This window comes from Aulostomus chinensis, chromosome 2, assembly GCF_037954235.1.
Source record: "Aulostomus chinensis isolate RoL2024-O1b breed Wild chromosome 2, RoL_Achi_v1.0, whole genome shotgun sequence".
Classification (NCBI taxonomy): Eukaryota; Metazoa; Chordata; class Actinopteri; order Syngnathiformes; family Aulostomidae; genus Aulostomus; species Aulostomus chinensis.
The window spans coordinates 18,752,253-18,778,506 of NC_141321.1; the positions used below are offsets into that span (position 1 = coordinate 18,752,253).

General features: G+C 41.7%; 1 protein-coding gene and 1 long non-coding RNA gene across 8 annotated transcripts in view; one reads left to right on the forward strand and one right to left on the reverse strand.

The window, feature by feature from the left end:
• LOC147269314 (uncharacterized) overlaps positions 1-26,254 on the reverse strand; it is a 328,107-nt gene that overhangs the window by 118,540 nt on the left and 183,313 nt on the right. The window contains exon 3 of one of the 2 annotated variants that reach the window (XR_015109773.1): positions 22,564-22,681. The exons of the other annotated variant lie outside the window; for it this stretch is intronic. This is a non-coding gene — a long non-coding RNA (uncharacterized LOC147269314). Of the gene's footprint in view, positions 1-22,563; positions 22,682-26,254 lie in introns of those variants that run through there. 2 annotated transcript variants of the gene reach the window in all.
• The window catches only part of sox6 (SRY-box transcription factor 6), a 138,281-nt gene that overhangs the window by 31,168 nt on the left and 80,859 nt on the right, over positions 1-26,254 (forward strand). For all 6 annotated transcript variants that reach the window (XM_086182659.1, XM_086182651.1, XM_086182683.1 and 3 more), the window contains 2 exons: positions 16,865-17,105; positions 20,444-20,654. In XM_086182659.1, coding sequence (XP_086038785.1) covers positions 16,865-17,105; positions 20,444-20,654 — 452 coding nt within the window. The remainder of the gene's footprint in view (positions 1-16,864; positions 17,106-20,443; positions 20,655-26,254) is intronic.

Below are 26,254 nucleotides of genomic sequence, written 5' to 3' on the forward strand. Positions count from 1 at the left end.
AGAAAAAGAGATGTCTTCAGTCTCTGTCTACTCCCAGTGGGCAGGACCTCCCCTACATTTCTGCCATTATTTGATGTAATGAAAGGAGAAAGTGTGTAACATTGAGATTGTTAATTAATTTAGTCTAACAAGATGAAGATAAATGAAACCCACTGAAGGTTGACTAGGCTAAGGGGCCCACTTAGCATTCCTCCTGCCCCTGAGCTCTGTCTCTCTCTCTCTCGCTCTCACTCCCTCACAATGGAGCACAGCTAATAGGTGCAGCACCGTGTTTGTCCAACCCTGCTGAGCCTTCCACCACTATGCGTTTAAAGTTGAAACTTTTTTGGACTAAATATTTTTCTTTTCTGCCTGCATTCATTATAATCTAATCTCAGGGTTGTTTCAATTTGCAAATGCACAGATATGCAATCATCTAATGGAGTGACATGTTAAATAAAGCTTAACTGACATTCATGATTGGTGAACTAAATTGGCCTTTTAAATATTAGAAACGCTGGTCAGATGTTACAATATGTGATTCTTTCGGGGACGCTTAAAGGTAAACACTTTTAATTATCTGCTATGATAATTTATCGCTAAAACAGAGGGAAGTTATATAATTGGCCATTCTTTCAGCAACTATGTGGCCCATTCACATGAGCCTGTGAGGCTCCCAGCCGTTCATCAGATGAATGGTTTCCTCTCTCATGCGGCTTTGGGGTTGTTTGAGCGGCAAAACAGATGAAAAAAGAGATTTTTTTTTTTTCATGAGGCCAGATAGTTGTCTTCATCCATGTCTTCTACAGGCAAATCAGTAGTCTATCAAGGCAAGTAGACACTGTGCAGAGTCTTCATGGCAGCACAGGCTGATCATTATCACACCCATTCTTTGCTCCCTTAGTTCTCGAGTCATCAAAAATGGCTTGTTGATTGTATGGAAACCACCAGAACAATTATGTCCTCTGTTTTGGTGGCAGGGCAGCATTTTAAAGTACAATCCTTGATAATGGCCTTATTATTATTATTTTTGGAGCAGGCCTCCTGATAAAGGACTAGCTGTGGCCGTACATCATAATTTGGGAAATTTTGATCAACTTGTCGTGCTGGCTCCCAGAAAAGATAATCACAGCTAATTAAAAATGACTGAGTGCTCTTGCCTGCGACTTAAAGGTAGCAGTCAATAGGCTGTTAATATGAAAAAAAAAAAAAGGTTTCAAAATGGAGGATTAGAGCGGTTACCATGGCAACCCAAACTTGCATCTGCAAGGAAACAATGAACTTGTGTTACTCCACCTCCTATGTTTGAAATAGCTTAGAGCGAAGACGTGAAAATTCTGAAAGGACGAGCCCCTTTGTACCAGCGAAGTGAGATCCAGGCCTAAATGGCTCTCTGGTGTAAGATGTTCAGGGAGATCACTGAGGGATGAAGGAGCAGAAAGGTCAAGCTGTAATCCTCCAGCACATGAAGGTCATCTGAGGTTTTCTCTTTTCTCTGTCTCTCAAAGAAAACAACCTAAAGTTTTGCTATCTTGGGGAAGAAGTTATCAGAATGTGCTAAAATATCCCACGTGCACGTACACAGTCCCTTAAGTGATTAAATAAACACAAACAAGATGCCATAGATGGAGCTGACAGGTGCTGGAGGCATTATTTCTCTTATCGATTTCACTGACACAACTGATTCTTTTGCACTGCAAACGCATTAGAAATAGTGTTCATTTTATCAATGAAAAACCAGAATATAAGTGCCCGTCAACTACCAGCATTTCAGCTTTTGTCAAATAAAACGAACTACAACCAAAGGGACTAAAATGAGACTAAACCATTGTCAAATAAAGCAATACCAAAATCAACAATAATAATGACTTAAATAAACATGCATTTTAGACAAAAAAAGGAAATCGGTTGCCCAAAAGTGAAGAGACACATAAAGCTCACCACAAAGAAATAAACGAATATCCTAAATGACTAAAATTCGGCTGATGAGTCGGTTTTCTTTGACTGAGATACAACTAATATGCTCTGACCTTCAGTTCACTAAAATATCACCAAGTAACAACAGGGATAACATGGCTATTTTACACAAGGCGAACACCGAATTAAAAAATAGCTGCCAACATCAGTTGGAAACATTAAATCTTACCTGAATCCCAAATACTTTGCTAGTGCACTATTGACTCCCAAAATCTTGAGTTGACAAGTGTTGAAACAAATATTGGTGTTTAATGCATTCCCATGACATTCTTTTGAACATGTCTCTGAGGCATTGCAGAGCTGCGACTGTGAGTAAGAAGGCTCCCCGCTTTAAAACACTGCTGATATATAATGATCCATGACTACAGAGGAACAGTATCTGTTTCTCTTTGAATTTTATGTCCCTTATTACAGCTGCAATACGTCTGCTCACATTAAGCTAATTTATGGCTGAGGCCAGCGTAACAGCAGTATAGGTTAATGAATTTGGCATTACTAATTAAACGTTATTGAGGGATGAATATGAATCCTGCGGTCGAGAGCGACAGCGTAGAAAAGGGGGAGGAGAGGAGAACGGGACAAAGGACTTTTCTGCACTTTCTCTTGCCTGCAGCCTCTCCTTTGGGTTGTGTTCACAATGACGAAAAACCTGAGATGAGGATGTGAAGACAGCACTGAGGTGAAATGGAGGACAGCATGATGTCTGCCATTAGATTCATTTGAAAACAAAACAAAACAAGTTAAACTGAGAACTTGAGACTTCACAAATATGTGGATGCTATTTCTCCTGTATGGACCCACAGACTAGGGGGATAAATGAACAGTTGAGTGATTAGACCTGTTCGGAAATGTGTCACTCGGTACACAATTGTTCGGTAATTAAGCCAGTTACCCAGAGAAAACAATGATTTAAAGGCCATGAAGCAGAGTCTACTCAAGCAGAGAAAGACGCTGGGAATATTGAGCAATTATTGAACTGCCGGCTGACACACACTCTCCACTGAGTGCATTGAGGAAAACACGATATGTATTTTCCCTCGATTTAAAATTCCTCACCTAACTTGTCAGAATAAGACAGTACCAAAAAGGAAAAAAAGCGTTTTCAAGCTGGCAAGCTCGTTTAACTAATCCATACCAAAAATAACTGCATATATTTTGATAATAGAACTGGAAAAATCCAGTAATGCCTAAGAAAGCAAGAATGAAGAAAGTAGTGTGTCAGAAAACATCTTAGTGTAGAGTTCAAGAGTAACTTCCCTCTAGTTTGGAGCTACATTTACGATCATGGATATGAGGAAGTCAGACCTGCATCTTGCTTTCTCATTTGTCACATCATGCAACAAATGAGAAAATGAATAGTTTGAAGTATGGAGGGCAGTGCACATGCTGGGTGTCCATCCTGGTGCTGAGGCAGCAGCAACGGTTGGAGGATGAAGCTATTTTCTTCTGTCAGAAGGATTTGGGGCTAATAGAAGAATGTTTGGGACTAAATCCCGGTGCTGCTGCAGTCGATTATCTTAACCCGGTGACTTTTGTGCAAAAACCCAATCAGACTTTCTAAACTGCACCGACTGCTGCCCAGGGTGTCAAGTTGTGCAGTTTTACAGCTGAAAAATCATCAGTTTGAAAGTCATGAATGTAGTGTCGTGGAACCAGATGTCCCTCCATTGTGCTGTGTCGGCACAGGAGAGAAATACTGTATATTCCTACTACAGTAGAGAAAAAAACGTTCTAGCTTGTTGGTATTTCTGTAAACCAATCATGATTATTGTGGGTGGAGCTAAACCCAGAGTAAAGCCATGGAGACCTTGCAAAATTACATTGGGGTTGAATCCAAGTTCTATGCAGGGAACTTGTTTGATCTTTAGAGAGCAGGCCTGCCTTACTGTACGATTTAAATCTTTGTCAAAATGTATCATTTTTAGCATGTGTGCTTCTACTGATAAGCTAGCTAGCTTAGAGGTTGTTGATGTTTCACGTAGTGTAAATGACAACACACAGAAACTGGAACGGGCAGATAGTGCAGACTGAACTATACTTGCAGCTTTGTCACAGTAAATTCATGTCCTTGCATGAATCAAAGGATTCAATGTCATGACTATGACTGTACTCAGTCTGGATTGTGCCGTTCATGTGTGTTGTTAGTGGTTTGTGCACAATATGCAGAGTTTATTCATCTTATGCCATTCTTTCTCTGTCGATTTCGCTCTCATTAACGCCTCTACACTTAATGTCTGACATATTCTCCATGAGAGCTAAACCTTTCAATTTAGATTTCAATTATCATGTTAGTTTTGTGATTAGACTTTGGTCCTCCAGGAATCAGACCTCTCTGCTCCTCTCTATTCCACTCTATTCCACTTCCCCTGCAATCACATCCCATCTGATGAATTGCGCATATAATTACGGAAGTTATTGAATATGCAGATCAGTGCTGACTCTTGGTGTGTTGTTCACATCGCATCAACTCTAACTGTGTCAAACAAGGGTCTCGGATAAAGACACACTGATAATGAGAGAGGCCCAATCTATGCTACAGAGATAACAGACACCGCCGAGTGTGAGGCTCAATTAAAACACAGCCACGCTTTAATCTGACAGTGTGTGTGTGCGTGTGTGTGAACAACACTGAGGTCAGAGCAGATACTTGGCGCTAGGCATAGTCATCTCTACCATTGCACAGACCAGTCTGAGCGGCCAGCCAGCCAGCCAGCCAGCCAGCCAGCCAGCCAGTCAGTGCACAAGGTGTTTATGAATCAACCAACACGAGGCATTTCCCCCATGTTACAGTATGTTGCTACCATCATCTTACACCCCGTCCCATGATGCAATTCCTCAGAGCTTTTCGAGAGAGGAGAGAGAAGCACTTTACAGGCACACCCACAGGAGGGGGATGTGGGAAATTTTGAAACTTTTGATAGCTTTTAGAGAGCTTATGGCTCAAGCTAAAAGAAAAAAGCCTTGCTCTCATGCTATAATTTCTTAGCATTTTGCTGCCAAAATTCAGGGAATTTGTTACTTGCTCTTCAACAGGTCCAAAACCAATACTCATTTTTTTCCCCCCACATAAAGCTCCTCTTACAGAGTTTCAGACACAATTGAGAATACAGGGAAATGAAGGAAGCCAGGGCCCTTATTTTTAGCTATAGTGATGCAGCTGCCATTTATAGCTGATATGCCAGGCTGATGCTGGATGGCTGCCCTGCTGACACCAGAGAGGAGGCTTTATAGACAACACACACTCTGCACAACACGATCTCAACACACACAATGTCAAAAAAAATAGGTGAAAGGAGTATCTTTTCAAAACCCGTTCACAGTATCAGTAATGTGCAGCACACAACCAGCATGTTCTTATTTATCAAGAAGGATAAAACTGTGGTTCCCTGCCTATTTTACTCAAAACCCCCCTACTTGTATTTTTAGAAAGGCTTAACCCCCCCAACCCGCACACACCACAAGTATAAAACAATTCATGTCGAATCCAATCTTCATGAGAGGACAAGTATTTAACTATATATTACACATATTACTAGTGTTATGTAATTCAGCCTCACACACACACACACACACACACACACACACACACACACACACACACACACACACACACACACACACACACACACATATTGGATTATTATTTTTACATAGTTTTATTCTATTCATGGGGTCAGTTTTAGTCCTCAGACTGGGATTGAGCAATTACCTGAATTAAGCAATTTAGAGAAAAAACAACAAAAACAGGCCTTGATTGTGACCTTTTGAAATGAGTGGGATTTAATACAAATAGTCAAAGTGATCTGTGTTTTAAAAGTTTTTGGATATTGTGCTTTTTCCGTCTGTTAGCAAGATATTGAAAAACTAATGAGTTTGGAGGAAAGTTATGATAATGTTACAAGTGATTAAGTTTTTGAGGGGACCTGGATCAAGCTGTAGATCCTGGATCCTGAAGACGGAACTACATCATTGGCAGGATGTAACTACTTGCAGTAGTAAGTACTTTGGAAATAGTTGAAAGACAAAAGTTTCCTCTTCTGGAAATCATCTTCATCATACTCCGTATTGATGATCCAGAAGAGCTTTTTTTGGCGGTTAGGAAGAAAATGTGTGAGGGGATTGTGATGATAAGATGTTCACATTGTATCCATGCAGTCTCCTTGGCAGAGGTTTCAGCTTTCCAAGCGCTTTCTAGTTCCTATCGCCTATTAATTTAGAAGCCCCAGCAGACTTCCAAACTAGTTTTGATTCCATGCAAAACAACCGCTTTTCTCTTCTTTCTGAGCTGGCCTTAATATACATGTTTTTGACACAATGGAAAACAAACTGATGCACCAAAAGTGATGAATTTGCACTGAAAGAATCTCAACTACTCTGAGTGTAGGCCTTTTTCTAAAGGATGTAAATGTTCACCTTGGCTTCACACGTTTCACTCTACCTCTTAGAGTAAACAATGTAAACGTTTTCAACATTAATTTTCTGTATGTCTTTTACGTGCTGTGTTTACTCAACACTATTTAAGATATTTTTCTCCCTAAATGTCCCTTTAAATTTGTTCATTCAGCTAATTGAGTGAACCCCTGTTAGTTACAAAATATTAACACAAAAGCAGCATCAATCAGACAAGTTGTGAAATTTAATGAGCAACCATCCTGTGCATGCAGTGTAAGGGGTTAGAAAGCATGGCCGGTGCTAGATCTTTTTCATTGTTATGGCTGCCTGTTGTGATGAAGAGCAGGCTTTTAACACATTGCACAGTAGCACTTTACTTGGTCCTGTGTATATTATTACGTTAATAGGACTGAACATGTTTACAGCAACTGTTAGCTTAACAGAAGGTCAAAGAGGTGACTTAAAGTTGGGTAAGGGGCTTACATAGGAGCTCAAAGAGAATTATAGTCGCAGACTAATGGGCCTTGTCACCAACAGATAATATGCAACTTATGCACTGCACAATGTCAAATGCCAAAGTGGCCAGTGACACAAAACAAACACAGAGTACATAAAGGGGCATGGTTTACCAGCAAGAGGTGGACTGTTGGATTTGACCACCCATTATTGTGAAGTGTTGCAAGTGCAACAACCTTTTTACAGTCCAAGCTATTGTTTGTGTGCGAAAGACACATCTGCTACCTTCAACTCCGTAGAAAGCAAATATGTGTGTGTGTGTGTGTGTGTGTGTGTGTGCATGTGTGTGTGTGTGTATCCCCTTGTCAAATATTTGTCTGGCCTTCACTGTGTATTGGAATCTATCTCAGGCAGATTGATAAAGTTTCTGCAATGTTGCTTTGTATGTTTATGGATTGTGGGCAAAGCAGAAAATATTATGTTAGTGTATAAAAATTATTTAAAAAAACATACAAAACTATATTTGGTTAATGTGTATTTGATTGAGTCCCTGATTGAGATTCAAAGGGTGGTCATAAATGTTTCAGGACAATAGGTGTCCTTGTGTGAATGGGGCCCCAGTTGAAATGGAGGAGTATAGTTTGAGATTACCAGATTATTTCCTGGTAGTCCAGTGATTTAAGCGAGGCGGGCTGCAGCCCTGCATCGTGCTGTGCTGAGGCTGAGCATAATGAGTGTGGTGGCAGGGAACCACAACAGAGCCAGGGCAGAGGCTGCCTGGGAACCAGAGGCCCGTGGCCCACCGCCAAACACACATACAAATCCTGCCGCACACTTGCGGCTTTTTAAGAAAGTAATTTTTTTAATGATTTCATTTTGAAGCACTGTCATGATACAAGCGTCTTGTGAGGGAGCCAGGAGGCGAATAAAGACAAAAAGGTCCCTCGACAACTACAGGCAAACTCTACACAATTTCACGAGTAATTCGGTGGGGAGGTGTATCACATGTGGCTGCTGCTGCGTCCTTTTATGCAACACTTTGGACAAGCACAGTATAAGTGGTCAGACACATGGTTAACAGCAGACTGCTGAAGCATTTTGTGTGTCGTCTCCCCCCCCCCCATGGAAATAGAGCACATTTTTCTGTTCAACCATGTCTGTCAGCTCCCTGATTTTATTAGGGCAATGTTTCACATTCATTTACTCAAGTTTTCTCAGTGCCGGACCATAAATGAAACCATCTTAGCATTGCTAAAACAGCACCTTGTTCATGTCTTCTGTGAACCAAATTTTTGGGCAATTACTCAGATCACTGACTGGAGTTTCTGCTTTTGCTCCGGCCTCTCTCTTTTTTGTATCAGCTGTCAATCAGTTGTGGTAACTTTTAACCACCCCCAAACAGAGCTGGGTGCCAGCAATTCATTTAGTCCTTCACTTTTGCTCTGCTTCCTCCTGTCCAACCTGTCAGAATGACACACACTGTTGACCATGCTTTCTATTCAGCACTGGCAAATTAATTGGTTTCAGTGGTTTAAATCAGCAATCAATGTCACTTTCCCAAAATAATAAGCCTTAATCATAAATCTTTGAGGTGTGGCTAGTCTGACCCCTATTCATCATGGCTATGCTAGACGGCCTCATCTGGGTGGAGCAAATGAACTACCCTTGTTTTGATTTTCCAATTGACGTGTCACATGAAACTTGGCTACTCTACCCCCACCCCCCCATCCTATCCCAGCCCCTCTTCTCACAGTCCTTAAAAAACACACAAGGGTTCAAAGACAAAGAAGGCAAAGAAGTGCAGTTGTTGCAAGGGGAGACACATTTGTGTGCCTTCTCTTTTGCTCTGTGAATACGATTAATTTATTCAGAGAAAAAGGAACAAAACAGAAGAATTTGAGGTGGGTCTAAATGTAACTAATGACTTATTGTCCTGTCAGCCCCAAGAAAAAAATGGAGCATCTTAATTGTGTTGAAGGCCATTACTTAATCCCCTTCAGCTACAGAAATCTATTTATGAGAAGAGCAAAGACAACAACACTGCTTTTCTTTTCTGTTGACATTGCAAATTTGGTAACTTATGAAGCCTTCTCTATAAGAGAAAAAGAAGAAAGAACAAGCAGAGTGACGGAGAAAGTGGGCCACTGTGTGTGGACATTCCAGATGTCCAAACCAATGGCAGTTATACCAACCCCAGCTTTGCTCGGCACTAAAGTTGCCAATGATGACCTCATGATGGCAAGACCAAAGACTGGGGCCCACAGTTACCCTGTCGTAGAGTACAATGACCCCCTCCTCTAATAAGCCATTCTCTCTCTCTCCAATAGCCATTCTTTTTCTTAATCCCTGCACCATTTTTCCATCAAAATTACCTTTTGTCCTTGACTATTTGGCCAAAAGTCTACATTTGTGTTTTAATTTTCTCAAAGGGCCTGTTTTCTTTATTAAACGTCCCTTCCCTATCGAGATTTCTATGCTCCCTACAGACTCATTGTGCATCTCTTTGGTAACTTGGGATTCCCCCCTCGCTCATGTTTGGCACCCCCCAGCTAGCTCCTCAACTCACTTTTCTGGCAAGCGTGAGATGTTACACTCGATTTGTTAAAGTGCAGCCATTTGCTGCAAACCCTCCAGTGCACAGAAGAAGTTATCTTTATAAATGACAGAATGGACCTGGCTTGAATAGTGCTTTGTTTACTGTTTTACAAAAAGGGGGCCCCACTCTATATTTCATCTGTCACCGTTGCTTTTCTTTCCTTCAACAATGCTTGATTGTTGCCATGAAAATTTCAGGTTCCATGAACAGGAGATTTCTGTATTATTATGTTCCTGCCAAATTCCGATCTCTGTTTTCCTTCTCCTGCTCACAAAGGGCTCATAACTTACTGTCAACTATGAGGCAAGCCACAAAGCTCCACTGTTGCTCAGCAAATAGGGTTGTGTTGGTTGATGGCTTGACTCACTGTGAGGTTTGCTCAAGTACAGCAGCAGCAACAGCAGCAGCAAAAGGCCCTTTGGGAACTCCATCCCCCAACAGGTCCAGTGAAGAATACGAGGAAAAAGAAAGAGGGATAGAACAAGTAGCTTTTCTAGTCACAGTCTTGCTTTTCTCTCAGCGAAATGGTTTACTGCTTAACTGCTGTATTGGAGGAGATGAGTCTTCTGGTGCGTAAGTGTGTGACTGTGTGTGTGTTTCCTCAAGACTCACAACATCCAGTACACACTCCTAATATCTTCGGAGGAATGATGCTGCTTTAAAATGCCACTCACTGCATTTAAATGGACTGGTGCAAAGGTCATTTAATAGTGCTACTGTCATCCCAGTATGCAAGAACCACCGACACATGAAATTCTTGTACAAAGTATACCTTCCTTTGGAATGGTAGGTGACGGTATACTGCCTATGCTACCAATGCGTAGACGTAGATGTGTGAGACTTACTTCTGGTTGACCTTTTGTGTCACATACCAAATTCAACAAATTCATAGCAGTGTCCTTATCTAACATAAGGACACTGGAGGACATAAATTCCAAAACTATTAAAGAAAAACCAACAACTCCTTAAACTGAGGCAGCTTCAAGTTTGTCTGCAACATGCGTTGTTTTCACCACAATGATATGCTCATTGACTATTTGACTTCTAGGTGAAATAAAGCAGCTGGACATATGGACCATGCACAGAACACCCAGTCTAATTTAGGACCAAGTGAAGTGTATTGATGCTGGAGTAAATTGATCGACTGATTATCTCCGTTTGTTGGTTGGACTTCGAATAGACCAACAGTACAATTTAAGTCATATTTGTTTATAGGTCCAGTTTTCATTCGACTAACTCCGTAAAGTGAGAATATACTGAGTAACGTGGGCCATCCTTCACTCGTGGAAGCATATGCACAAGTGAACTCATGTATGTCCTGAGGAACCTAGAGGCTGTTATGCTATCCAACTCTGAGCTTGTGTCCTGGGATCAGGAAAGGGGCCAATTGCACGAGGGAGGAGATAGAAGAGGAGGGGGCAGCGGGGGATTCAGTGTGTGAGTGCTCATCGACCCTTCCTGAGTAGTCAGACAGGGACACTTAAGCACTCTCACACCTGCATCTGCCTTTGCCTTGCATGGCGAACAAGGACACCACCCATGCTGTCATGGCAGCTGCACAAGTGTTTAAAGTGAGATACAAGGAAGTTCCTCTAGCAGCATATTATTGCAAATAATTTACCCTGCAAAGTAATTATCAATGCTCTGCTCAATATGTAAAGTGTGCACTTCAGGTGGCTTGCTTAATTTGCTCTGGGTGGCTATCATCTGAGTGTGGGTTTTAGCTGCAGTAATGGTGGCGGTTTCTAATAGAGAAGGCATCAGGAGAGAGTGTGAAGTGAGGATGAAGTGCCGCTGTAATTGAGTTGACTTTTTGCGGGGGAAGGTCAACAATAATGGAGGAACAATTTAAAAAAATTCATTTGGACAACTCTCCAGGCACTGTGCAGTAGGTTAGCATGTTGGAAAATCTGTATTTTCCCAACCATTTACTATATTTTAATATCATTATCTTTAATTACATTGTCGGCTGAGGTTTGAGAGATGTAAATCAACGTGTGTGCTTCTGGTTCAAGCTGGCTGTACTGAAAACTGTAAAAAATGGGGGAAAAAAATCAATTCCTTACCTCTGTGCGTTTGTGTGTGTGCATGAAAAAGAGCGTAACTGTGAGCAGTTTACAGCCCCTGTTACGAGTTGATTATGTATCCAGAAACCTGGCTGCTGCACAGCATGGCACAATCACAATGGAGGGTGATAATTTAATTGTGCTAAACGGTGGATTCCGTGTCAATGCTCCTCCAGCTGGGAGCTGTCAGGTAGTAATATCTCATTATGGCAGGTGAAGAACCCAGAGGAACCCTACCACGACACCTGTTAGAACAGGAGGAACCCCTGAAGGGAAACACACAGATGATTTTTCCCTCTCCTTGAAACACACACACACACACACACACACACACACACACACACACACACACACACACACACACACACACACACACACACACACACTTTAAAGCCCCAAACAAAATGTTATTCCAAATGGATGAATAATGAATTTATTTCTTTTTTGTCTTAGAAATTAATTGAATAAATCTTTTGATAACATATTGTTTTGTGCACACATTTACATAATAGCAATAATCATAAACAGCAAAAAATAATGACAGATTTACATGACAGTTGTCATATCTTTGTTTAGTGGAACTACTAGCAGCATTTAAACAGTCATATAGACTTTGCACACATGGAAACAAATACTACTTACTAATACGATAAAAGTGAAGGTTAGTATGTGTAACTTAAATAAAACTAAATCTATCATTAAAATGAATAAATTAATTAATAGACTTTGTATCTCTTGGAATCATACCTCATATTTCTTTTAAAATCAATTTGAAACTAACTTGTTGACACACTTTATCTGTGTATGATTGCATATCTGCATGAGTGTTACATAGGTAGAATTAAAGACATTTATCCATTATTGATCTCACATTTGATTCCAATCAGTAATTAAATTTGCTCTCCTTTTTCTTTACGATAACCTATGAAAGAGGAGGGTGAAATATTCTTGCCTGTCGAAATGATGCAAGACGCCAGTCATAAGGCAGACAAGTGTGCATGTGGGTGGGTCTGGGGGGATCTGGTGTGGAGTTACTTATCACCATTGTCTATAAAAGGTTAACAGTGGGATAGAGCAGACACAGCGGGTGAAAGTCAGTCAAAACCTTTGACGATGAAAGAGGAAATGGGATAGCCAAGGACACATGGCCCCACAGTCACAAGACCGTTAAGATGAGCAGTGTGCAACGCTCCTCTAATGCTCTCCAATTAAGCAGAGCTTGTTTTGCAGGATGATGAAACATTATCACAGGGAACAATTCATGACTCAAAGCATTCCAGGCCATATGAGCCCGCTGCTGGAGAACTTAAGTCCTAATCCTTCAAATGTGCACAATATTGTCAGCTATATATAGACTAGTTCTCTTCTGGACACCCCCCCCCCCCCTCATCTCTGCTTCAAGTCTCACTGAGGCTTTGTCTTGGACAAAGTATACAGGAAGGCAGCATTTCATGCCCTTATTGATTACTCTGGTTTGTCAGTCGACCATTGTTATTGTGAAATCAAGCATGAGGGAGGGCAGCCTGTTAGGGATTTATGAGCTATCCTTTAAGCTCGCCATATTTTGGCTGTTTAGTATGAAAAAAGCATATTTTGGTCTTATTTTATCGAGACACTAATTCAATTATTAATATGAGTAAAGCAAATTCAACAGCACCAGAATACACAACAGTGAAGAGTGTACAAACACGACTGTTTTGCTGATTTCATGTCATGAGCACAGAGGCCAAGCCGGTAAACAGAATTTTTCTACCAGAAAATATGATCAGATTCTGGGTAGTCCCCACATTCATCTGCTTATTTTCTCCTCATCAATGTTGTTGATCTACTGCACAGAAAGTCCTTTAGATCTTAGACCTGTGTGATCATCACTCCAACGTGATGAATAAAAGTATATTTACCCTCAGATATTTTCAGAGAATAACTCCTGCACTTCCCCTTTCCATCTCAATAATACGAGGTAGTATTGTATGGGGCTTGTCACAGGTTGGGGCTGGGGGAGAGAGTTCTGCGCACTCTTTAGCTGCCTGAGCGAAGCCCTCCCAGCACTGCTAATAAATTATTAACTCCTGCTGACAAATACTGTTATGGAGCCTGCTGCAGATCTGTTGCATTCTTTAACAAGATTGCTGTAGACACATGTTACAGGAGCATGGAGTCTCCATCGCACACACACGCTCTCTCTCCCTCTCTCTCTCCTTTTCTCTCGCTCGATCCCGTTCACTTGCTCACGCCTCAGCAGTTTGACTGATGGCTGGAGACCAAAGTAAAAGTGCCTGAGAGACTGAATATTTTAGTGGTAAAATAATACCACTTGATTTACTGTGTAATACAAAAGCAGTGCTTTGTTTCACTCTCACACTCCATTGAGGACAAGGTGCTTGTTGCGCTCCAGGCTCTGGCTTTTTTGGTGCATTAATAAAAAATACGTCAGAGTCTGTGTGCTCAGAAAACCTCCCACCACCCACCCACCCACATACCCACACACACACACACACACACACACACACACACACACACACACACACACACACACACACCTCTCCCCCGTCAAACCCCCACTCGCACCACTGCCCCCTCTTCTAAGCATTACATGCATGCTCTGAACTTTGCTCTGACTTTTGATTTCAATTAACGGTACTCAATTTTGAGACCACTTTCTGTTTGATATAATTACAGGAAACAATTTAATGGCTGATTAAAATTGAGGGCTGAGTCCCACTAAAGACACAGCCAGCAACACATGCAGGCAGGGCAGGCAGGTGGACGGACAGGAAGACAGACAGACAGACAAACAGGCACAGGTCTCCTGCTCTGTCTTCTACCTGACTCACTAGGTTTGTTTGTACAGCTGCTGGGTCACACGCGATTAATTTACGCCCCCATTGTTTACGTCCCCTTAACTGCCCAATCTGTGACTATGTGCCAGAGTGTGTGTGTGTGTGTGTGTGTGTGTTCAAAGAGAACCAGAACCAGAAAGATAGAGACAGCATTTGGAAGAAACTGTTGTGTATATCAGGTTCTCAATAATCTGATCATTTTGACCAGAGAGAGAGAGTGAGTGCTTGATTTTTAATGATTAAAACAAAAGACAAAGACAAAAGCTTTAGTGTCAGCTCAGTTTGAATAAATGTTCATCTTTGAAAGATGTCTTTTAATACTTATGGCACTGTGTCAGTTGTTAAATCAGCCTTTACATTTTCTTTTTAATATTTTTGTGATCACTGTTATCACCAGCCAAGCGGCTATGTTTCCACATGCTTCTGTCCACAAGTTAGCAGAATTAGAACCCATTCAGTTTTGGGACTGACTTGAAACACAGGTTGTATACATGAATTATTTTTCTGCATTTGTTGAGATTGTGAAGTATGACACTTAATTGATGGGATGTTTCAGAGTAGTTCGAGTAATAGAATCTTACCGAAAATTCTATTCAAATCTTCCTCAAACCCACAATTTTTCACTTTTAAGTTTTTTTTTGCCAAAATATGCCCTCTTAACACTTACTAAGTAGAAAGACCTTCCAAGTGACAGGAGGAACCAAATTTCCCACTGACTTCCATGTTAACTTATTATTATTATTATTATTATTATTATTACATTTGTTTGTGTGTATGAAGCCATTTTTTTCAGGTCCCAGTTCGAGTGTCATACACTCTGACAGAAATGTACATCAAACACTGGATCACGATGATCAGTTAATTTACTTGGACCGCGTGTAGTGACTGTTTTCACTCATTTTTTTCTATTTACCTACATTTTTGTGTTTTTCTCCTTCCGTGGTTCCTGTCATCCTCATTGTCATTTTTATGTCCGCAATTTATATCAACAATTCAACATGAAGTGTAAATGGACAGTTCATGTCCACCAGACTGGCTTCAGAAGGACCAAGAGTTAGTAAACTCAAAGACCTTGCTTTGTCTTTTTTTTTTACTCAAATGAAACTTTGCTTATCTCTTGATGGCTGACTGACAACAGGAAGTGCAAGGACACCATTGCACCACAGCCCACCTCAACCTTGAGAGCCCCCACCTACCCACACACACACACACACACACACACACACACAAGTACACAAACTCCCATCCCCCAGGCAAGTTGAGAGTGGAACTAAAGTGCTGTCACACTGACCTCTGTGGATAGAATGAGAGAACAGGGCAGATGTGTTCAGATCAGTGATGACATGTAAAACAAGAAATACCTGAGGCAATTTGTCACATAAAAACACACATACATCCATATCTTCACACTATCTCTTTCTGTCACACACACACACGCATGCACACACACACACGCACACACACACACACACACACACACACACACACACACACACACACACACACACACGCACACACACCTTATACCCTGGAGAAGATATAGCCTTGAGAAGTCAAGTTAAATAGTTTTAATACTTGATGTCCTGTAGTTTAGTAAAATGAGAGGAACAAAAAGCAGACTGGGCGTTCAACTGCTCATCCTTCTTCTCTCCACAAGGCCATATGATCCGCTTTTAATTTAATACCCAAAGCATAATGAGATTTGCTGGCAGAGTGTTTAATTTCATTCATTGTAGGACACAGCACGAGTGTGTGGCCTCATTAATTGTGAGAAAAAGCGGAATAACTTGTATGAATTTTGCATCTAAAAAAGTTACATTATAAAGGAATTAGAATTAACATGCGTTTCTTCTGCACCTGATATGTCAAATACACTCCTCACTGTAATATTCATGAAAGCATGACAGATTTGTGAATTTAGTCATCCACTCCTTTTCATTAGTGATGCTGCTGGAGTAGAATTCGTCAGCTTGGGTAAATACTGTCATATGAAAATGTTGATTATTTTATAATTTGATGGTTTTTGTTCGTATGTGATTGCCCTGTGAGTTGCTGAAATCAACATAAGCAAAAATGATAAGACACCTAAAGGGCAAAATCAAATGATATTACCATGACAATCAAAAAAAGATGCAACTCTTCCACATTACTTTGTTTTTCTTCTCTCTGTATCAGGAATTTTTTGAATTCTTTCTTCTGAATAACTGCTTTGGGGTTTGGTCCAGGCCTGGAGTGGGCATGGTTCCAGCCCTAGATCAACCCATTCATCTGCATTAAACAAAAGACTAGGAACCCCACACCACAACCTCCTGCAAGCCCCCCCCAGCCTGAGCAGGTACAGGCGACCGTCAGGTGGAGTGCTCAGTGGAACATTTAGCATTCTCTTGTCTCCTCTCTTCTCAGGTGCACCTCTTAGAATCCCAGTTGCAGCTGCACACAATCACTTGAGCACAACTGCAAGTAGCTCACGAAAGGGTGAAGGAAACACAGCTCCTTCCCCTGTGTTGTTGACGTGTTGATGATATTTTCTGACTCTAGCTCATTTTCTTGCTCCACAGCAGAGTCATGTCTTCCAAGCAAGCCACATCTCCTTTCGCCTCTGTGGTTGATGGAGATGATGCCATAAGCCAGGAGCACTTGTCTTGGGAAAAGGAAGAGAGTGCCGAGGCCCACTGCACGCCTCAGCTGCCGCTGCACAACCTCCTCCATGGTAAAGCCCACCTTGATGAAGTGCAGGCACTTAGCAGCGTACCGCCAGAGAGTGACTGGGACAGCTTGATGTCTGCCCAACAGCGCATGGTGAGACATGTGCACACACATGCACACACGCTCACACACAGACCATCAAGAACATGGACTTGCAACTGTACTGAGGCTGAATAACCAGATGTGAGCATCAGATAAGGTTGATGGTGATATTTTTGCACAGTTTAGCAGCAGATTAATTTTCTAAAATATACCCGTGCTTTCCCTTTGTCATTGTGAAGGTCCACTTTACAGTCAGGGATTTCCCTTACGCAGGGTATTTATGCTTATAATGTCTGTTTGCAAAGTCAAAATGGTTGACTTATTGTAGGAAAAATATAAAAATTAAATAATTGCATTGGAATTTAAAAATAAGTTTTCCAAACTTTACCAAATGTGTTAAATGTTTATTTTTAGTTCTTATTTGAAGTCACAACAGAGAGTTGTTGTCAAAGGAATAAAGAAAACCACAAAGAAATAAGTAAAATGATAAAGGGAAAAATCCTTTTCAAAATAAATTCTGGGGAAGCAGAACGTTTTCAAACACACTACAGTATTACTGACCTCCCTGGGGTCCTGAGGATCTGGGCTCAGCAGGCTGTCATTGTCCCTGGCTTGTACAAAGAGGCGCCTCAAGCTGATATTCTATCCATAGCTCCAGCCCCAAACCTCTGGGATTCTGGGGTCTTCACGTCGGCAGCCCTGCCAAACACTGAAGCTGCAGCTATTCTTAGAATCAACAGAAGACCTCTAACTCTTCCTTCAACATTAGCAATGACACATAACATCCCAACTGCATCATGACCAACAGAAAGAACTTAGCCTTTTCTGCCTCCCTTGGGCTTCCATTCATGGTGCTATGAGAAAAACATGTCTTGTCCTTAGTAGATGAGTGTTGCTTGTGTTGTTGTTGTGTACAAGCTACATCTGCAGCCAGTGTAAGTGTGTAGCTGCTCTGATGTAAACAGAGCAAAGAAAGCTCAGGCACTTGTGGGCTTTTGACATCGGGGCAGGTGGTTGTCTGTGACAGACAGGGGTATGGTAAAGAGACCCAAAGGACCTCTGAAGTGGCTCCACAGTTGGCTGCAAAGACCCTCAACCCCTAGATTTAACTGCACAACAGACATGCACACAAACTCTGTCACACATACTCCAACAGACACATGAATCGCTTGTGTTGCGGCCTCCTAATGAAGCTGCAGTTGGGTGTGAAGATAATTGAGCTGTGAAGCAGAAGTTGCTCAGGTATCGTCTTCATCACTTCAGATCAGCACCTTGTTGTATGACCTGGAGCTTGAGCCATTTTTTTGATCATTAAGTAAGAACAACCACCAAAAGAAAACTTTACCTAATGTTTTTTTCTTCTCACTGACTTTATCAAGAGGCCAAATATCACACAGGCAAATGCTGATGAGGAGTTTGTTTTTAAATCATTGCTTTGATTGTATTTTTTTGCATGGAAAATGAACAATAATAGCAAAAACAATGACAGAAATTGCAGGCTGGATTCAAATGAAAAGCATGTGTGATTTTGAGGCAGTCTGTGTCTGGCCCCTGGGCCAGGAGTTGAGGAGCTGAAACCTCTTATTTTTAAGGGTCTATCAAAAACTGTAACATCACTTTAAATATCTTAATAAATATAAGAAAAAAAGCCACATTAGTTAAATGCAACAGTTGTGAGAAAATAAATGTTATTACAAATGTATGTCAAAATGGGATATTTTCAGCCAGCTGTTTCACTTAAGGTAAGCTGCTGGTTCCCAGTGCAACATCATGATGGACGAATGGCTTCAACAGGTCTGAAAACAGTTGAAGGAGTTTAATTTGAGCACATCTCATTGTGAGGAGATTGATGGCAGCTCCCCTTAAAATCAAAGGTTGAATGTTTGAGCATTTCTGTTATGACCTCCCATATATTCTCAACTCATAAACACTTGGGAGGGTAAATGCTTCTTAAGCTTGGATTTATTGTACTTAAAAGTTTGTTGAGAAAATGAATAAATTACATGTGACAAGAGGGATTTAAAAAGACGATGAGATGTGAGCAAATCTGAGCAAAAGAGAGCAGGGTGGAAAAGTCAAATGAGGGATGGCAGCGGCTGATACAGAGAAGAAAAAGGGAAAGGCATGAGTCAAAAGGAGTGCTGCCCTTGCTGATTACCTGACTCCACTGCTGTGCCATGCGTCTGTGTGGGCTGTGCCCTGAACCTGAGCCAGCTGATTAACCCAGCACTCCTCCACTCCCCTCAAGCACTCTCCACTGTCTCTGCCACACTGCATAATCATCCAACACAAGGTTGGGAGGTGCAGAGTAGGCCGGTCAGTCGTGCCACCCTGGCGATTGGTACCAGACCACCCTATACACCACTGAACTCTGCCTAGGGCTCGACATGCCACACGGGGATGAGAAATTGGCACTGTCAAAATTCCTACCCAGTTTAGTGCATTCCTGAGTTTTTATTTAGGATTGCATGGCGCTCTGGAGTCTGATCCAGACATGGTTCTGCCATTTAATCACTATGCTATCACACAGCTGTTGATTAAAGCTCACTTTTCCATGATAGGTGAGCAGCATGTGTTGGATACAGATGTGCATATCCACACACATGTTTTATACTCTTCGCTATGAGGGCAAATGTTTAAATCAGGACTTACTGTTCCCCTGTTAAAGGCAGCAGTTCCTGGCTGCTTAGCTGCCTTCTGCTTTCTCAGACTCCACAAACCATAATTAACACCACCTTCTGTCAGACACAACGCTCAGCCACGGCCTGCTGACGATACACTCACATCTGCAGAGTATCCTCTCCTTTAGACTCTCCCCCATTCTTCTCCCCATTTCTTTCATGTGTGTGTTTGTGCACAGGGAGCCCTCAGCGAGTCAGCCAGAGACAGGACCCTCAGTTAAATACTAAACCATACACAGGTGGGACTGAAAAACAACAACAGCTCGAGACAGGACACAGATTTACGATGGCACCAGGCACTCAGCTGAGAATAGGTCTCCACTAGAAAATGAACAAATTACACAGCAGTCACCCTAACACAAATGCACACTCAAAAGCAATTTGAGGAATTACAGTTGGGAGGTTTCTCTGTGTAGTCTCTCTGTGCAGATGAAAAGTAAAGGCTGAGCATTTCATGAATATGCCCTATGAATCATTTCATCTCAATTTTTCATGTCAAATCTCATTTATCAGTGCAGCTAGTTCTATTGAAGATACAGAAAGCTGGAGCCACTTGATATGGCCAAATCACCCTAAGCTGCAAGAATCACTGCATTTGAAAAAAAAAAAAAGAAGAAGCTCAGAGGAGCCGTGGCAGTACACAGAAGCACACTCAACAAAAACCCCATCCCTTGTTGTCACCCCTCCCAACTTTTGTTTGTCTTACAGGAATCTGACAGCAATAAAGTATGTTCCCTCTACTCCTTCCGGAACAATTCTACTTCCCCGCACAAGCCTGAGGAGGGGGCCCGGGAGCGGAGTGACCTGCTGAGTGGATCAGCGTTTGGAACTCCTGAGCGCCGCAAAGGAAGCCTGGCAGACGTCGTGGACACACTCAAGCAAAAGAAACTGGAGGAGATGACAAAGACAGAACAAGACGGTATGACTCCCCTGTCCCTGTTTGTTTGATTGTTGGATGAAAACAGTTTCCCTGCACTTGATCTTTCCAAATTTTCTCTCTCCTTCTGTAATTTCTGACTTCCTGACTGTCTTCTCTCGTGTATCTCTCTGTCTCAAACTCACAAGCAGGCGCACACAAGCTGGGAATACTGACGTGACAGTGTTTCAAGTTTATTCTGAACTTCTTCCAGTGTGACAAAGACTGTGGGGGCAGTGCATCTCAGCAAAAGTGTGGTCTTCCTCATGTACCAAGGCAAACTCTTAGAATCATAGTATTAACAGCATGACCATTCCCTCTTCATTTTGCTACACAGGACACTTTTCACTCAGAGCAATTACTCATCCAAGTCTGTGACTCACAAATAAAGACTGTACATCCACATCCTACTCAACACAAAAAGAAAAAAAAACAACCTTTACTATGATAAGACCGTGAGGTCTGTGCCATATCTGCTGCCCGATTTTCACCCTGCTCGCCTCTCCTTCCCACAGCCTGCAGTCTATCAAGAGTATGGCGGAAAAACAAATATTTGAAAGAGCTGCTGAAACACATCCCCCTTCTTAATTAGGGCTGTAGTAATATAACTACATCCAATCAAATGTTAAACCCCCCTGGGAATGCATGTGTCTCATTTAGTGTCTGGGGAGCTCTTAGCTTAAGCACTTCATCAGACGAATAAATTAGACCTCTGTTAGCCTAAAAATAATTTACCACTTCTTTTTTAAGTGTTCATTTGGTGATCTTTGTATCCGAGTTTCACAGGCCTCTTGCCAGATACCCATTGAGCCCTGCAGGGATATAGACACCAATGAGTTAGGGTTTCATTTATCTGATAAAACAGAGAAAAACCTGCCATTTTTTTCATCAGAACACCTACAAAAGTAGAGATTGCAGATGGGGAACAGAAATATTAGGTAACTGAAATATATTATAGGCTTAATTAATCGTGGTTCACATAAACTTCAGATTCATTAAGCTAATTAAGGCTTGGTTGACATACCATGGATATGCAGTACAGTATATATATTCAGTACATGTCTGGTTCCACAGGAGTGCTACTTAAGTATCTCCCAGTGGTTTACTGGATGGAAGGAGCATCCAAAAATAAGGGACTAAAACTAGGATGTAGGATTCCCATAGCAAGACACATTTAGGTTAGTATATCTTTGTTTTAACACCAGATCATGTTTCCTATGTGTCTTGTTTCTTGTAAGGTTGATTTTTAGTGCAAGATAGTTAGAGCTGTGTGTAGTGACGGCGGGAGTTATGGTAATGAGCCCCAGCTGGTGAAGGCTGGTTGTTGCATTAATTTAAATGGTCAAGTGCAGCTTGTAATCCAGGGCCGTATGTTAGTGCGGGGAGGAGAGGGTGCTTTAGAGTGCCATACAGCTGTTTTAATCTCCTGTTAATAATAGAGACTTGGTCTGCCTCATGCTCTGTGTATCATTGCCACCAAAATAAACTCCCTTGTTGGAGGAAATTAGTTTCTGAGAAGGGAACACGACAGAGGGCAAGAGACTCACAAAGTTCAGAATACTGTCCCTAGGCTGCAGGAACGGGGAGATACTCAGCTCTGGAGAGCACTCGAGGAAGCTTCAGTGGTGATGATCAGTGATTACTGTAAAATGGAGGGAGAAGGACTCTTAAACAGAAGGAAAAGGAAATCTTGCATTAATCATAATCCTATGTCTTTGTTTATGGAAGGAGACACAGTTGGAAATTGAAAAGGGCAGGATTAACCTATTAAAGATCCTACAAGAAGGTTGGACAAGCCATTTGTTGTCTTAATGACGCTGCTAATGTGGTACAAGCAACAGATGAGCTAAATATATCGCTTATCTAAGCATGACAACTGTTGTGTCTAATTCTGCTGCTGTGGTGTCTGCCTGATTGGGATCACTGAGGTCCTCGGAGACCGTTCACCATCTGCTGCCATTCTTCTCTGTGCATCCTAGTCTGGTCAGGATAGTTCATTGTCCTTGTGGGTGGAGGATAAGAGTGGTGACCTCAAGAGAGGAAAAAGAGATCATCGCTCATATATGGAACATGAAATCATGATGTTAAACATAACTGACCCAGGGCGGAAGGATATAAATCTAAATTTACTGCCCTGATCATGTCTTTGTGCTTCTCTTAATCACATTAAATCTACATGTATGTCGTTGATTTGAGAGATATTTCACAAATAAAGTATAACTACAGCATGTGAATCGTTGGGAATCACTAGGTGGGACAACATTTTTTTTCTGGTAATTGAGGTGAAAATGACTCTGATATGTTACCTGAGCAAACACATCTATGAATAGCAGTATCTCCATTCAAAGAGTTTTCTGAGCCGTTTCCTTCATGTCCCACACTGACTTCTAAACAATAGAGGTGATGCTCAGTATTGTAGGTATCACTCCTCCATCTTCCTACATTTGTACCCTTTCACCCTCTCTATCCTTCCACCCTTCCTCTCCATCTCTGCTCCTTAAAGTGCTTTAAGTGCTTGTGACTGTGCTAATGAATGAAAATGTCCTCCCATCAGCGAGCGCTGCATTTAGCTGAATAGTCACCTTTGCTGTAAAAGCTCTATTAGGCCCAGTTGCCAGCAGGGCTAACGATTGTGCCCCATGTTTACTTACTAGGTATTGTAAATGCATTATTTATGGATAACTCTCCAGACAGCACTTGTCAAGAGTTAAAAATGTCAGTATAAATATTCGAGGGAAACGAAAAATAGCCACCATTATAAAAACCCAAGGTGACCTTGATTTGATTCACATGCAATTAGAACAGTTTTATATAATGCACTAAAGTATGAATCAATACTGCGCAAGTCAACACAGAACTACTTTGTGTGTTAAGTCTTTATGGTCGTCCCTAACACAAGGACGGGTAACTGCGCTTTTAGTATCCTGTCTTGGCTTTTAGGGATTTTCCTTTGGGCTCAGCGTCTACTTGTTGAGTTGCTGCCAGTAATACCAGCGCACTGCCTATCTTTAGTCATGTTATTCAATAATATGCTGAGAGATCTCATTTATCATTTTGGTGTGGTGAGAAAAGTTCACATACTGAGACAAAGAATCATTGTTAAAAAAAAGAGCATTAGATGTTTCCCAGAAGTTAAATTCTGAGCTCTATCACTAACTCACCAGGGATGATATCCAGGATGATAATGATCAGTGTGGCGTAATTTCTGAGAGACTGTTGAGAAAACAAGACTGTATGTGGTCCAGAGCCACGCAGCCCATGAACACATGGTCTGTGGACAACAGTCGCAGCTTTTCAACTAGCAGCACCAATTGTTCACTTGTATCCAAGCAATAATTGATCAATCCCAATAACTTCACCTCCAGAAATAATTTGACTGCCAAACAGAAAACAACAAACTCTAGGTGTGTTTCCATCATTCTACCTCTTAAGTGTGTTTTTGATGTGTGCATAAAAAAAGAGAAGAAAAACTGAACATTTGATTTAATCTCTATCATTGGTGTATCAATAGAAGATGAATTTGAATAAAGTCAATGGAAACAGAGTCAGCAAATAAATGATTACGTACTTCGATCGTGGTCGTCAGGTCTGTTACCAGAACTCTTCCTAGAGCTCATTACTGTAATATACTTTGTATTATCTTTAAGTTCCATTGGCTGTCAATAAGTTTTATATTCATCCCGTTGTTCTGTTTTCTATAGTTTGTATCTGTGTTTGACGTTAGACTCCCATTCTCTTCATTATGTCATCTTGCTGTGCCCTCATCCTACAGTGGTTAACAGGAGAGTTCACACTCAACCCACTGCTAAACTTGATGAACAAATACCCAATATTAACAAAGCAGTAGTAGATGGTGACGGGCATTGGTTTGTTTTCTTTTGTAGAATTTCTGAAAATGTGCTGAAAAATTTGACCTGAACCTGATGATGTGCGAGCACTGTTTTAGCCCAGCCAGAGTGTCGGTGCTCAAGCAGCATATTCACACCTGGAGCCCTTTGCCCGGGTCATAGCTTATTGGCTTAGCAGAGCGGAGCCATAGCACCTTTCAGGCAAACAGAAAAGCCTTTATAATCTCAGGTGGAAAAATATTCGCCTGCTACTACGGGCAGGTACCCTCACCAGTTCCTCTGACATAGTGTGTATGTTACCACTTTGCCCACCCCACACTCCTCTATTTGTAAGTGTAATTCCCGTGGCGAGGTTGTGTATTATCACTGTGTAATGGCTGTGCAGTAAGTTGAGTGTTTTGTGTGTGTGTGTGTGTGTGTTTGTGTGTGTGTGTATGTGTGTGTGTGTGTGTGTGTGTGTGGGGGGGGTGTTTGATAAGCATTGTGTGCGTGGCCCCAGGTCATTATCCCCTATTACAACAGGCATGTAATGAGATTCAGGGATGGGTGAAAGCTTTAGAAGAGAATAGGATCAGCTCTTAGCCTGTGGTCTGATTAGCGCTGATGAACTCTTGACTCTGTTGTAACACCGTCCCCATCAGTGTCACAGCCCCTGCTGACTCCATGATAGGCTCACCGCAAATTAACTGCAGGTGTTTAATAGCACCAACAGATTGATTTGTCAAAATTAATTATATAATAAAATTTATACTTTCTAAAGGCATATTCAGTATAATGTAGTCTCTACTTGATATTAAATTATATATTAAAAATACCTCCCTCGCTCCCCTCAGACAGACTGATGCACTTCTCCCCTCCTCTTTTAGTTCCCTCCCCTCTCCCCTCTCATCTCATCCCAGCTGCCATGTCATCTGGTTCTGCTTTATCCCACCTAATTAATAGGAATCTTTGTTATAATGATCTGAGCATGAGCCTCTGACTCCATGCATATGCAATGAGGGCTAGAAATCCAGTTGCCACGGCTGCAGATTTTTAGGCATTCTAAAACTACATAGCTCTGTATGGTTCCGCTGGGTGCAGGGTCCGGCTGGAAAGTGTTAAGCCAGGACCTTCCTGCCAGGACACACACACACACACACACACACACACACACTGGCCGAACATCAGTGGCACATCTCACCATCTCCTTAAGTAATCTGTTATTTTTTTCAACATGCTTATCTTGATGCAAGTAATCTACTTGATCAAGTAGTCAATATGGGTTTGCGTGGTTGTATTCCCTGTGTGTGTGTGTGTGTGTGTGTGTGTGTGTGTGTGTGTGTGTGCGTGCGTGTGTGTGTGTGTGTGTGTGTGTTCTCTCTTGGCCTGTGGCACGGTGCACCAGCCCAGCGGAGCAGTGCTCTGGTCTGTCACTTTTGTTTGAATAGGTAATGTAGATCTGTTCAGGCTGAAGAGACATGAGCTGGAATCGCTTGTTAGGACACATGATCAAAAGCGGCTCTCTGCTCTCTGCCAATCAACCCTCTTGTCGCCCTGTGAAGCAGACGTTAAATAGATTTTTCGGCTGTACGCCGCGGGCAGCCTGCCAGCCTGACATGTGAACTTTCACAGAAAAGATACCCTACCCCTCACTCTTCCTTAATCTCTCTTTACCGTCCTCTTCATTTTTTTCCCCCTTTTTCTGTTTTGTCTTGTTTTTCTCACCCGTTTTCCATATTTGTTGTTACCCTCTTGCCACCCTGACATAATACCGAT